Raw genomic sequence first — 14,310 nt, 5'->3', positions numbered from 1 at the left:
TGGAAAAGGGGAAACGGAGCAGAAGCGGGTGAAACCCTGGCGGCATTTTGCGTCTACGCTTCGCAGCAGCAGCCCTTTTCACGTGACACGCCGGCGTGACTCAAGCTCTTTTATAGATGATGAGTTTGATTTGAAAGAATGCTTCATAATTAATGCCTCAATAACGATTTACCAGGAAATACCCTCAAGATACATCGATATAAATAAAGCTAGCAATGTACCACTCATTGAAGCTATATTTAAAACACAAACAAGCTTTTTACATCCATGTGTCCGAAAAGGCTAATTCGAAGATGATTTTGGACACAAACATCAGGTTGAAAAGGAACCCTTCACAAATGTCCTGTGCCTCCAACGTGCCTTTTCATCATGCAACCCCACTGACCTACCCTGTAAACATACTTTGTCAATAAACATCGCCTTGTAGCGCCAAATGTCTCCTCCGAAAGCTAGTTTTGACCGTGTTTATGTTGTATTCTGTTACTCTGACTCTTTGACTTTTGCGTCTGAACTGGACTACCGAGGCCATTACGTGGGTGTTAGGAGTCGAACATTTTACTGTCACTAAGCTATTTAGCATGAATGTTTTTCCCCACTGGCTGTGTAATTGAAGGAAGGTGGGGGGCAGATAAGGCAGGAAGTGCTGCATCAGCTGATCTGGCCCTGATTTTGAATCTTCAATTTTTCTAAATTATGTTGTACAAACTTAAAATGTGGTTCCAATTATTGGTCATTGCCAGAGTAAACTGCAGCTTTGCACTTTGCCCACGCCGAGCGCGATACGAACACATGCTCATGAGGACGGCCACTCACAGTGTTCCCTTTTCTCTGTGCTGTTTGCGGGTTTATGCCCGTTTAGAGAGGGATCTGTGCCAGGCCTCCTGTGAGATCCTCTGCTCAGGGTGGCCCTGTTAGATGTTGATGCTGTGCCGCTCCAGGAAGCCATATGCTGTCGCTCTAGCGTTGAGACGGTCACCATGCACTCCTCAGAGGGGTCCGAGGCTGCAGCTGCCCACGAGCTGTTCAGGCGCGGACCCACACTGTGCAGGGACTTCATGGCCGGCGTGTGGGCTGTGAAGTGGAGGGTAGATAAAATCATTTGGCAAACGATAGAAGCAATTTGTTGCGTTTGAGTTGGATACAGCCTATTGGAGCATTGTGCATGGATGGAAAAACACCTACCGTCTGCGCCGGTGTCTCGTCGTCTCGGCAGAGTCCCGACCTTGTTTGTCTGTGGCTTGAAGCCGGACAATGGCGCCCCCTTATGGCCAAGGCTCTGGGTGTTCTGTGCACCATATTCTGATGTGGCAGAGCCATCTGAGCGACACTGATGTGAGCTATTACCTACGAATGAGCAGCACAGAGAGGGATTATTCAACGAACGGTATATTTGCAGGCAGCCAGGTTTACAAAGGCAGGGTTCAAGAAACTCTTGAGTCAAAACAAACATCTATGAATATTTAATTTCAATGAAGTAAATTCAAAACAGGCAATGTGCCACTTAATGTGCCACTAATGCGATATGAAGCTCTCGTGGAATTGTTGCCACCACACTGGCTTTGTTCTAGATATGTTTCACTGCTCCGAAGGCGTCTTCCCGTCCTCCCTAAAGGCGCTTTTCATACAGCGCGGTTTCAGTACATGACAGCTCCAAACAAGGGGGACAGCATGTTTGCATTGCTAATGGTCTGTAAACAGTTTTAGTCACACTGACCCGTATTTCATCCCGTGATGGACGAACAAAAGCACGAGCTCGCACCAGTAATGCTAACTTATCAAACCAGCGAGTCTAAAAATGGTGCATTTCTGTCCCTGTGGGAGAAGCTTTCAAGTCTCTCTGTAAAGCGGCGCCATCATTCAGAGACCCTATTTATACATGCATCAAACCATAAATGTCAGATGTGCGACTTTTTGAGGGGAGCGCTGCTAAAGTCTTTTAAAAACTGTTTTATGCTATGTTTTTTGATGTGCGTGAGGCCCTCAAATAACTTTCCCCAGACTGTCTGGATATTTCTTTGCGAAGGAATTCTGCTCATGGTTTAGTCAGACAGCTGAATATAGTGAAGCCGATCAAACTTTCATTTTATACTAATTATTTTTTTTCTGTTTGATTACCGTCCCAGAGGTAATATAAACACGTTCCCTGGGTGCTACTATATAAACTACTAACAATCACTTGAATAATAAGTGGCTGCTTTTAGTGTGTGATTAAACGGGCCTTTGGTCTTCATTCAGTGTATGTGTGTGTGCACGCAGCTATTTGTGCGTGTAATAGTTGAGCCAGCCAACAGACTGTTTAGTGCTTCACTGGTCCCAACCCTCCTGGCAGACAGATTTTCGATACTGGACCGTTCAGCAGAAGTCTGGATTGTGTTAAAAGACTTTTTTTTTCCCTTCCTAATGCTGGTGCTGCCAGTTTTCAGTGGGGAAAAGCTTCCTATTCAAAACAACAACGGCATCATTCAGCCAGACAGCAGACACGTGCGTCTGCCGCCGTGACCTTGACGCGCCCAAAGTTCAGCCTCTGGGATTCAACGCGGCCATCCCATTGTCACGGGACGTAAATTGTCAACTGTAAAATCATTCAGTATGAGCGAGTTCCCGTCGGGACAAAAGTCTGCCGCCGTTTCTGTCTCGTTACATATGCGAAGGGGGAAAAGTGTGTGTCTGCACATTTCATATGTTCTGTCTACGGCTATCTGTCACAGCTGTCCAAAAAACTGCTGAGGACATCGTTTTTAGAGTCAGTAGCAGTTTTGGGGGAGAAAAAGTGATGGAGTTCGATAAATGACCCTTTGACAGGTGTGTTGACAGAAAGAGAATAAAAAAAGAGAAGAGAATAAAAAAATAAATAAAATTGCTACTTGGATATTTACTCAATGTCACTACTGGGGGTCAAACGGCTAATTAATCATCAAGTCTCTTGTTTCCAAAATGAGTGACTGGGAAAATAAATCAATTTGAGAGCTCAGCAGGGACTCGCTGACAGACTATGGATTATTAATCCGACCAAACAGAGGGATACTACTCTTTGCTGCTCATGGATGCCCCATTTTCCCCCTTTGTGTTCATTAAAGCCCCCATGCCATGAAATGTACTGTATATCACAATGCAAATTCCTTGAGACATATATTAATAAATTTAGTTACACTGGACGAGGTAAGAAAGAGTCACAGGTATCATTGGTTAGACAGATGATGAATGTCTGCAATGAATGTCCCGTTTTATGCAATTTTTATATATAAGATGCTACACACACATAATAAGGAATTCATGGCAGGTTTAAGGAAGAATATGAAAAAGAACATCGGCCCAAAGCAGTCCGAGACTTACCTGACCCCTCCAGGTTGTCCGCGCTGTGACTGGGGGTGTATTCAAAGCCGCTCAGGTTCTTTGACACCATGGCGTATCTCTCCTCCTCCTCTTCCTCGTCTTCCTCAGAAAGCAGCGTGGCGCCCAGATCAGAACCCAGCGTACTGGACATGAAGTCCACTGGAGGGATGGGGGTGTTGGTCACATTTGGACTGCTCTTCAAGTGCCTAATGGAATGTGGATAACTAATGTACATTAATCAGCATTCTGAAAGCACCGGAGGTTGGATGACAGCAATTAAAACTCTCAGAATGCAGAATCAGAACATATTCAGAAGATGCCTTGAATGCTTGCATTAATTCCACTGATTACTTTCTATGCATTACTGTGCCTTTTGCTAACACAATGCTGTGGTAATTGGCCTGGATAAAGGATATCTGGATGGGAAGGGCTGTCAGCTACATGCCTGTTATCTCCCCCACAGCTGTCCTCCATGATGGCTCACATCCCACCGTGGAGGGGACGCATGCATAATTAGCAACTCTATTTACTGATGTCAGAACAGCATGTCAGACTAAACCCAGTCATTACCCCCAACACGTGTCGCCACTGGCTTGTCAAGTTTTCCAATCCTCCATCAAAGGTGCAATCAATGGAAGGCTGTTTTTATCACCGCCGGGAGACACCGACAGCGGCCTGACAAATACCAGTTTAAGACACTGTCCGTTCACACGCGAAATCCAAACTATCAATGGAGTCAAATCAATAAAATTAGAGGTATCCTGGAGATAGATACAGCTACAGTGTAATCCAGCATTATCCTGTAACTGCTGGGAGTAGAGCAGCCTCACCATGCCTGCTTAGCCACCTCGTACTGGTAAGCCCTGGTCAGCTCGTCCAGGTGGGCCTGCAAGATGGACTGCATTTCATCATGGTGGGCCGAGCTGAGGGAGGAGGAGGATGGCTGGCTGTAGGGCACTGTTGGGGGCGATGAAGTTCTCCCCCTCAGGGGAGGAGTGGGACCCCTCTCCTCATCGTCGTCATTGTCCAGATTCTGATGGCGGTAGGTCTGAACGGACATGGGCGTGGCCCAGCTGTTGCTGTCATACCTGAAACGCACACGGAAATGCCGTTTAGCCCACGCAGCTGGGAATCCGACAGGAGCTGGAGAAAAGTAACATGCTAACACTCAATAAGCAAGCAGCATTTATTTTGACATATTCCTGCTGGCTTTAGAGCAAATAGACCCAACTGGATCTACATTTTAACACGACACGGAGACAAATAGCATCTGTGTTTGTGTCCTGGTTGAGAGGGTTCACACGGTCGTGCGCCCAGTCAAGCAGGAAGAGACTGGGCACAGGTGCCGGACAGCCTAACCCCTGTTTCGTATCTTGTCATGTATTTGTGGTCATGTGCACAAGTTCCACAAGGGGAGATTGATGAGATGTGAATGTATCTTACCCTCCGCCGTGGTTCTCCTGCGGGTAATGGTCAAGGTCAACCTCTGTACCAGGGAGAGGATGCATGGGTGGTGGAGGCAGGGGCACGTTAGCCCAGCATGTCCCATTTGATTTAGCGGCCTTTGTTCCACCCTTTACCTTCTTTTTCTTCCCGACCTTTGTACCTGAGGGTGGGGGAAGGGGAGACATTTCTGGGTTCTTCTCATCAAAAAACTAACAGAAGCCCGTATATTATAGACACCTACACTATTTTACACACACACACACACACACACACACACACACACACACACACACACACACACACACACACACACACACACACACAGACACACATACACACATACACACACACTGAAACCATCGCTTTATCTGCCTGTGCTATGTGAACATTTTCAAATCAGTCTCCGATCCAGAATACATTATTTCTCCTTTCTTCACCCTGACAGCAGGGACTTTAGGACTTTTTCCTCAATTTTGACAGGACTTAAAGAGGCATCAAAACCAGCAGCGCACCATTTTCAGTTGGTTCTGGACAGCCAATGTGCCTACTGTACTTTATCACAGCGTGACATTTAGTTCCAACATGGCCCATTGTGCAGGACATCAACAGCACTGCCTGAAATGCCTTCCCGACTTGTATGCATATAAGCTGCATAAATAGCTCCGAACATTTTTTGCTCCATCACTAATCAAGTTAACCCAAAGATATGCGTCATGATTGGATGACATTTCTGGGCTAGTCAAGCTCTGAGGGTAGATTTATGATGTAGGCAGAGTAGTAATTAGAACATTGTCCTCAGGCGTCATTTTTAGTAAATATGTAAATAAATTCTCATTTTCTTTTTGCTCTTCCAGCCTTGATTTCACTTGACATGTTTGCATTTTCCAGGAAAATTACTTCCTGTTTTCTGACAAAACACCATTTTGTTTCAGTTGTTCATCAAATGCTAATAAAAAGAGCAGAGCAAATGCTTTTTATTGTTATTACCATTGCCAGGGCGCCTATCTGTTAGCGAGTAGCCCAGATTTGCCATTTCCTGCTGTGCCTGTAGAGAAGCCTTCCAGCGGGGATCTGGTCTGTCCACAGCCAGCTCATGGAAGCTGTTGGACTGCAGTATCTGAGTGGTGGCGTACGGGGTGGGCTGGCTGCCTTGGGCTGGGCTGCTGTAGCCTGCCTTCCCCATGAAGTCGATGCTGCTGTAGATGGCACCATCGGACAGCATGGTGCCCGTTTTCTCCACCGCTGCCGACGGTAGAACATCTGAGACAAAAGAGAAGGTTGACAGAACGTAGTGGGAAGGGGGAAAGGGATCATGGAGAGGTAAGCCGGCATGAAGTTAACGATCTTTAAGGTCATTAACGCTCCCCGCTGCTCTTGCACTCTGCATTAGTTAAATACAGGTCTCAAATGGACTTGATATAAATGAAAGTGATTTTCTGCAACCATAATTAGTATGCAACATGCTGCGGAGGCCCGGTGGACTGGACACAAGAGGGACATTCAAACAGTGCTAACCTTCAGATTCACCATCTCACATAAAGCCTGCAGCTCAGCGGGGTGCCAGTGAGCCGGGAGAACACGCAACCCCACAAACACACAACACAATACACATTTACATGAACCATCAATTCCAGGCAGGCTTGAAAAGTACACAAAGGCCCAGCTTGAGAAAGAGCAGCAGGCATGTATGCAAACGCCATGAAATTAAGCCAAATATCAGGCTTGTCAAATCACATCAGTAAAACACGGCCCTCCGAGGCTCTTTTAATTTGTGTGCGTGTTTGTTTGTGTGTGTATGCCCATGTGTGATGTCCTGTCACTGCGCTTCCTAATGGATGAGCATCAAAACTGTCCAACCAGGCATTGCCCAGCCCTTGTTTTCCTTCATCACTGCCTGTTTCCTACCTCCACGGCCAAAGTTGCTGCCGCCCTTCGGACTTCCTAATCCTCCGTTTGCTGGGAGGCTTGTGGACGGCCAAGAGTCAGCCAACCACGGGAGGCCTGGGTCACCCGCTTTTAACAGCCCCGGACGGCTGCAAGGGATTGTTTGAGTGGAGAGAGGCAAAGAAAAGGTAAGACAGTGAACCAGCAATATGGCCCAATATTCCGCTTTCACAGTATCAGCATTGCTCATTTCCTTCTTGCCGCATCAACGGCAAATTGATGTGAGATCTCATTCAGCATGTTCTCGCCTGTGGAGCAGCCGAAGCGCACAGGCGCCAATAAACAACAGAAAGACATAAAATGGCAAGTCTATAAATCAGGCTTCTGCCTCCTCTTAACTCAACCACCCCTAACTCCCCCCAGAGAAACAAAGCAGGCCCAAATACACACTAAATCCACTTTAGAGCCTTAGCACAACAGAAATTTACATTTTAAATTGAGAATCATGGACAGCCTCTGGCAGATCAGCTACACCAGAGCACTGTCTCCATGGCAACAGGGAGAGGAAAAAGCCTATTAGGTGGTTCAGGAAAGCTACCGTGTCATTTTGTCTTCGAGAAATACAACAGCCATGAAAGCAGTCTTTGACTTCAAGGTAAGAAAGTTATGAGAATCAGTTCAGGAAGGAATACAATACTTTACAAATGCTTCCTATCAGCTGTTTTCTTTCTTTTTCTTTAAAGAGGGAAAGCAACATTGACATGCTGCATGCAATCTACTCACATATGTTTAATTAATGTGCAGCTACACACTCTTTTTTTTTTTTTTTTCTCCAAAAGGCCCTGAATTGCCAAGTGCCAGGGGAATTGTTCACAGCTGACTTGCTGATGGCTCAAGGTGTTCAAACAATGACATCAATAATTTCCATTTTAAAATACACACAAGCATACATACATTTACATAAAATTACCGAGGAAACACGGGCCAATGCCAACACAGTGGCACGTATGCGAATTTACAGTGCGGGACTTCACACAAGAGGATTAGGAGGGAAAATATTTATTTTCGGTCCCTCACTTGCCACATTGGTTACAGCTCTAATCCACCTGCTGAGGTGTGCTGATTTGTCAAAAACTGAGGGGAAAATTTCCTCCTCTGGTTTTTAGACGTCGTCTGAAAAATCAAATGTGACCCCACTGTGACATGACGTTGGCTGCCGAGCGTGATGCACCCCCACAGGCGCTCATTCATGCATTAGTCGTCTTCACAAAATAATAGCGTTGAGGGTTCACCAGGGCAAATCACGAACTGCCTCGGCAAGAATTGCTTCTCTAACGCATGAATCTTTGCTGTTCATGTGCGCAATGCTGGTTACTGTGGCTTTTGAATGGGAAATTTAAATTCTCACCTTCCGTTTCTGATCAGGCCTCTGTCTCTTTGGAATGTAACTTATAGAAAAAACAAACAGGGAAAGAAATAATACGTTAACCGCGGTTCTTGAAGACGGTTGAATTACTGCATTGTTATTGTATATTGAATTGAAATCCTGTGACGTTTCCACATGCAAATGCACAAATGTGTGAGGCATACCTGCACGAGTAAAGGTGAAGGACTGAACTGCAAATCAAAAGCAAGGAAATGTTATATTGTAAAGGAGAACAGACATATGTATATATATATATATATATATATATATATATATATATATATATATATATATATATATATATAGCCTTAAGAGGAAAAATATAAATGAGGTTCCTCCATTAAAGTGAGGGACAGAATATACAAAAATATACATTATCTTCCCAACATTTTCCATCTGAAGAAGCTGTATTTCTTGACTTTTTTTTTGAATGGAACTTGTTTTCGAGAGGAGATCAGAGATGCAGCGTTCAATCATGAAAATCCTCTTTGAATTACAAAATCTGCGCATCCACTCCGAGAGTCACAACAATGAGAGCTGCAATACACATTACGATAACGGCACCCAGCCAGAGTCAGAGAGGGATAAGAAAATTTCAGACGCACCTCATGTTAATGCGCAGACAACATCAAGAGAGCCCCGATAATGGAAGCGGATGTTAAAATGACTTGCATGAAGGTATTAAGAATGTTAAGGTGAGGTGCTGGTGGAGCTCAGCACAGTTGATGTGCATCAGTGCACACTGAATCAAGTGCACACTAAGTCAATAGAGCCTATTTCCATCTGAGCTGAATATAATTCCTTTGTTGTGCTTTTTAGCCACCTCAAATGGAGTCTCATCTCTGATGATTGGCTTCTCATTGAGGAGAGTGACCCCGTGTGCAGAACCTTATTTTATTGATGCGTTTATTTATTTATTTACCTGCATAGTTGCTGAGCCCCTTCCGCTTTTTTCTCCTCCAGTACAGCCAGGCGCTGAAGCCCATCAGGACGATCCAGCAGGCCCCTCCCAGACCGGCAATGAAGGCCGGCTGCTTCACCACGTCCGAGATGCTGTTGTTGCCCTCTGAGCCCGTGATTATGTCTGTCAGCTCTGCACCTGAGGGCCGTGCACGCGCACGCACACAAGTCCAGGGAGAAACAAAGAAAAACAAATGGCGTGACCCCGATTTATTTACTCAATGTCTGGATGGAAATGTAATGATTCAGAAAAATCTATTTTGTTTCCTTGGTGGTTAAACGCCGTCTCAAATATAGGAGGTAAACATGGTGTAATTTCATGTACATGTTGGTAAATCATGTGGGATTTTCTGGGGAGTTAAAGCATAAGATAAAATAAATAAAAGGTTGTTTAGGTCAAACTTCACCGCATCTCGACCTACAAACCACAGGAACTTTCAAAAGAAATCAGATGTCAAATAAACCCCTTCTCCCACCCCCCAAAAAACGAAAACAGCATCACTATATCCAATATGTAGGCAGAATAAATCAATTCAGCTGTGCACTTATCAACTGGAGCTGCAAGACACGAGATTGACAGAGCAGCCCTGACAGAGTTTGATTTTCTGTTGCAGCTACTGTGCTGTGAAATTAGATTCACAGTCTCCGGCAGGAACACCCCCTCGACCCTCCCGCCCCTCCACCGCCCCTGACCCCCCCATCATTAAGCTGCGGCGCCCAGGTCTGAGTCCCCACCTCCCCCCTTCCCTGTGTTAAGGCTGTTATTATATATCAGTCAAAAGTCGTGGATGAAGAGCATCTGGCCTGGGCTACTGATATTGATTCTGGGCTTATATAGGCTGGCTGTTCTTAAGCTATTTGATAAGATGTGATAAGTCTGATAAGCTCCTGCAAAAACACTGTCTTTTTTGTTAGCACCAGCTGCCCACATATTGAGAAGAATTATTGATATGGCTAACAGTACTTGGCACAGTGTTACCAGACACTACACTTAATGAAAGGCTATTGATTTCTCCGTAGATGTCTCATTGTAACGCACAATCTTCTTTCTGCAAGTGCAATAAATTGACAAATCATTTTCGCGGGCCCCTCCCCCACGCATTCTGGGGACCCGGGGTTACCCATTATGGGGTTGTTTCGTTTGACTTAAGGAGTTGTGAGTGTGTGAGACAGAGTGAATGGATTACCTAAAGTGATGAGCTGGGGTTTGCTCTTGACCCCCACCCCTGCACTGGTGCCAGCAGCCACCTCCACGCGGTACTGCACTCCCGTCTGCAGCCCGCCGACCACCACTGAACGGATGGTTGCGTCCACAGACTTATTGACATGAAAACGGGTTTCGTTGGCCAAACACCAGATCTGACAAAGACGGACACAGCGGGCAGAATTCATTCAACGGCGGCGTGCCACATTACCAGAATTCATGGAGTTTTCAGCGCTACCAAAGTGGTTGATCCTACCTTATACTCCTGGATGATGCCGTTCTGTTGGTCGGAGGGAGGAGGGTCCCATGAAACACTAATGGAGGTGCTGTTCTGACTCCCTATTGTCAGCACTGTCACTTGCTGTGGTGGGGCGCCAGGCGCTGGTGGGGGAAAAGAAAAATAATAATAAAGCACTTTGACGTAATGTGATGTAGCAGAGCAATTTTTAAAGAAAAATGTGTTTTTGATCACGTTAAAGAAGGATTTGTCTTCCACAGTCCCACCCTTTATATTCATGCAGCAAGCAAGAAAACAAGAAATGTTCCACGCCAAGCGTGGCAGATGGCTGCTGCAGCACTTCATCTCAATTTCATATCTTCATGGTTGTTTGTACAACTGGAAAAGTGCTGCGTCCTAAAAACACAGCCTAGCCCTATTGTACTGAATTCCAGCCTTATAATATGATGGGCATTATAGGCTACACACATCAAGCATTCCAGGGTCAGTTTGTGCTTTTCTAATTGCACAAACAATACCCATCCTCCTGCGCAGATCAGCGAGTGAGTGGAATTTCTTCTGCCAAAAAAATATCGCTGAGCCCAGTAGCCAATAGAGCCTCCATAATGGATTAGAACCATTAAGACCATATCTCATGCAGGCTTCCAATGGAGCTATATTCAACTTTGCATATATTATCTAAAAGACAATGCTATTGACCATCAGCGCGAGGAGCCTGAGTGTTATGGATTCAGACCATCTCCAGTTGCAAAAGCAAAGATATGAAAAGGCCCAGATGCTGCTCTGGATGAAGTAGCCTGGGCTGAATACTGAATTAGAACATTTGGAATTCCTGCAAATCGCACTGCAGAACCAGGAAAAGACAGTACGATACTGTTCATGAGCGTGGAAAACCTTAAAAAAGACGCTGCATGTTCACATTTCATGCTAATATATGTAACGTGATATGAGTCAGTTCCTCATGGTAATAATTCATCTTAAATGCCACAACGTCATCTTGAATAAAGCCGGTGCTGAGATATGCAGCTCAGATCAATCAGGCTTGAAGATTACAGTAATTCCTAATTAATTTTAGCTGTGAATCATTGAAGAGACCTCCACATGTGGTGTTTACATGAAAATGACACTTATCACTCCAAAGTCTGACAAAACAGAAAGGTGCTTGATCACAAATGTGCAGGATGGTGATGTTGGACATTCAGACAGGATGGGGCCAAAACACACCCTCCCACACCCAGACTGAGCATCCAATGTCCCAGCAGGGGTGAAAATGACACTTACACTAGGCAGGGATAACAAGCTCCATCTCTAGAGCACTGGAACACGGCCCTGAATGTTCATTTTAGTACCAACTAATGGCAATCTGGGCAAATTAATAAATAATCATCCAGATTCATGTCCTACAATGACGTCTGTCAACAAAAGGAGACATTTTCAACACACCACACTGGCCTGATAAAGTGGATGACGAGTGAGAAGTGATTTTAAAAGGGCAGCAGGAGGCACACACCATCCTAATGCAAATGAGCAGATCATCATCACTCAATAACAGCTCTGCGTAGATAGTTTGCCAGGATTCTCATAAAAAAAGCTTCATTTTGTCCCGACTCGGTGAATAAAAGACCTACTCTGGGCCCAATTAGGAACCGACAAAATAATAACATTATCTGCAGTGCACTGTCAGCAAAGCAGCGACTGTGACCCAGGAGCAGAGCAGCCAAGGTAGGTGGAGTGTGACAGTTTCCTCTTGTTTGCCACCTGGACACAGAGCAACAGGAATATTTTGAGTTAAACTTCGCCGGATGGGATTGGTCGTATAAATGGCCGGAGAGAAATGCAATTTAGTTGGACACGTCATCTCGATGAGGCTGAAGCACCCAGCCAGGATAGTTCTCATCCCCTCTGTTAATGAGGGCATAACAATACATTTACAGGGGAAGATGACACGAACACTGAATATTTAACCCAGTGAGGGGGAGGTAAACAGATACGGATGTCAGCAAAAATATTTGACAGCACAGCACAACAAAGAATCGAATCTCTATGGTTTTTCAATTTTGTTGTGTTTAACCAATAAACCCAACCCTGTGTGGGGATCTGGATTCAGCCACAAGACTCCCTAAACCAATTACTGTCAGACCAAATCAGTCAGGCTTGCTGTTGCTAAAGTGAAGCAGTGGTTATGAAAAGCGAGCCAAATATAAAGTGAAGACACAAATTTGCGATGAAGACAAGATATTCACAGTTTATCATCTCCTTTAGCATCTGGACAGGATGCCGATACAGTAACATCTGTGTGTCTTTTCATTGCAGAAAGCCAAATCATGAGCCGTTGAGGTGGTGACAAATGTCCCACTCATCGGATCAATCCCTGCTTTTAAGTTATTTTTTGTTATTTTATCATGGTCTCCAGGAAAAATAGCTCAGTCTGTTCTGTCTCTAGGCTGCGCTGTATTGAGATGCTGGACTTTTGCAGCAGCATGATGAGCAGCGTTACATCTGCGCAGTTAAATGTTGCCCCCACACTCTGTAAATCCAACGGACAGAATATAAGAAATCAGGAAAATATGTGTCTCACAAAAAAATTGCCTATCCATTTGGTTTTAATACATTTTATGGGTCCGTTTCACTGTTCTTTACGGCTGCTTCTTCTGAATTCTCCTTTCTGCTGCCAACATTGCAAAGAGCACTAAATTCTTGCATGGAAAACAAGCGCTAAATGTAAAAGACGGTTACGTCCTGATGATTCATTCATATGGTAGCAGCTTCATGAAATTCCCATAGACAGACTGACAGCTAAGCATGCTCTGTAAAAATGAGGGGAGCGAACAATAAAAAAAGGGGAGGTGGAAAAAAGGAGGCAGCCCAGAGGATTTTAAACAGTTTCACAGAGATTTCCATTAGACCGCAAAACACATATATTTTGCTCAACTTGGGCGAATGCACCAGCGAGCTCTGTTTTTCTACCTGTCATTTCAGTTGTGCTACTTCAGCAAACGGATGGAGCGTGCCCTGCCAGTCAGAGGTTTACATCAGGAGAACGCAGGAACCATTAAGTGTTAAGTTCGACATTTCCCCCCATCTATGAGAACAATCCCTGAGGACGAATAATGGCTGCAACAGCAGGGAAGGTCAAAATGTCTCCTCATAATAACGTGACTAATACTGATATTGGACTGATGAAACCACAGACTGGAGCGTAATTTAAGGTAATCACTATTTCTGATGTCCAAGGGGACAATTTCAGATTTTAATAACAGCTGTGCTATTAAACAAAAGGCACTTAAGCTGCTTAATGCACTGCTATATGCCATGTAAAGTGGTAAACATAACCTGTTATCCAAATGAGTTTAGCTATGGTCATTAATTCCATAAATTAGCAAATATCCCTACACTGCATATTGAAAACTTATGAAACAATAAAGGAATGTCCCTTAACTCCCTGACTCAAATGAAATCTAAATGCTAATGAATGCAAGATATTTTTGTCTTTGCCTTGTGCCAGGTCTTATAATATCCATGGATCATTTTAATAGCTATACCTGCCACCAGAACAATTCCTTTGATTTGCCCGTGGTGGAAAGCTAGCCACCGGAACATACGGATGGTAGCCACAACAGACATGTGGAAGATTTGACTCTGGCCACAGGCTTCTTCTCACTAACGGTCCGTCGAACAACAGTGAGGATCATTAATCACAATAAACAATTTACCCCTCGATGTGCAGGGTGAGGCGTGTTGTTTTGACCTTTGTTGTCAATAGACACCTTCTGTAAAGAATTCGCAAAGATGGGACCGCATTCCCCACCTTCTTTCGAT

General features: G+C 44.7%; 1 protein-coding gene across 2 annotated transcripts in view; it reads right to left on the bottom strand.

The window, feature by feature from the left end:
* Nucleotides 1-14,310, bottom strand: part of LOC101080067 (roundabout homolog 2-like) — a 64,900-nt gene that overhangs the window by 1,509 nt on the left and 49,081 nt on the right. For both annotated transcript variants that reach the window (XM_029848860.1, XM_029848861.1), the window contains 12 exons: nucleotides 10,510-10,634; nucleotides 10,237-10,408; nucleotides 9,012-9,188; nucleotides 8,254-8,280; nucleotides 8,072-8,111; nucleotides 6,685-6,812; nucleotides 5,767-6,039; nucleotides 4,777-4,939; nucleotides 4,164-4,421; nucleotides 3,334-3,539; nucleotides 1,183-1,344; nucleotides 814-1,071 (listed from right to left, as the gene is read on the bottom strand). In XM_029848860.1, coding sequence (XP_029704720.1) covers nucleotides 814-1,071; nucleotides 1,183-1,344; nucleotides 3,334-3,539; nucleotides 4,164-4,421; nucleotides 4,777-4,939; nucleotides 5,767-6,039; nucleotides 6,685-6,812; nucleotides 8,072-8,111; nucleotides 8,254-8,280; nucleotides 9,012-9,188; nucleotides 10,237-10,408; nucleotides 10,510-10,634 — 1,989 coding nt within the window. The remainder of the gene's footprint in view (nucleotides 1-813; nucleotides 1,072-1,182; nucleotides 1,345-3,333; nucleotides 3,540-4,163; nucleotides 4,422-4,776; nucleotides 4,940-5,766; nucleotides 6,040-6,684; nucleotides 6,813-8,071; nucleotides 8,112-8,253; nucleotides 8,281-9,011; nucleotides 9,189-10,236; nucleotides 10,409-10,509; nucleotides 10,635-14,310) is intronic.

Source organism: Takifugu rubripes, chromosome 15, assembly GCF_901000725.2.
Source record: "Takifugu rubripes chromosome 15, fTakRub1.2, whole genome shotgun sequence".
In the NCBI taxonomy this organism is placed as follows: Eukaryota; Metazoa; Chordata; class Actinopteri; order Tetraodontiformes; family Tetraodontidae; genus Takifugu; species Takifugu rubripes.
The sequence above is the reverse complement of the archived record's forward strand: the minus strand, read 5'-3'. Positions and strand labels throughout refer to the sequence as shown.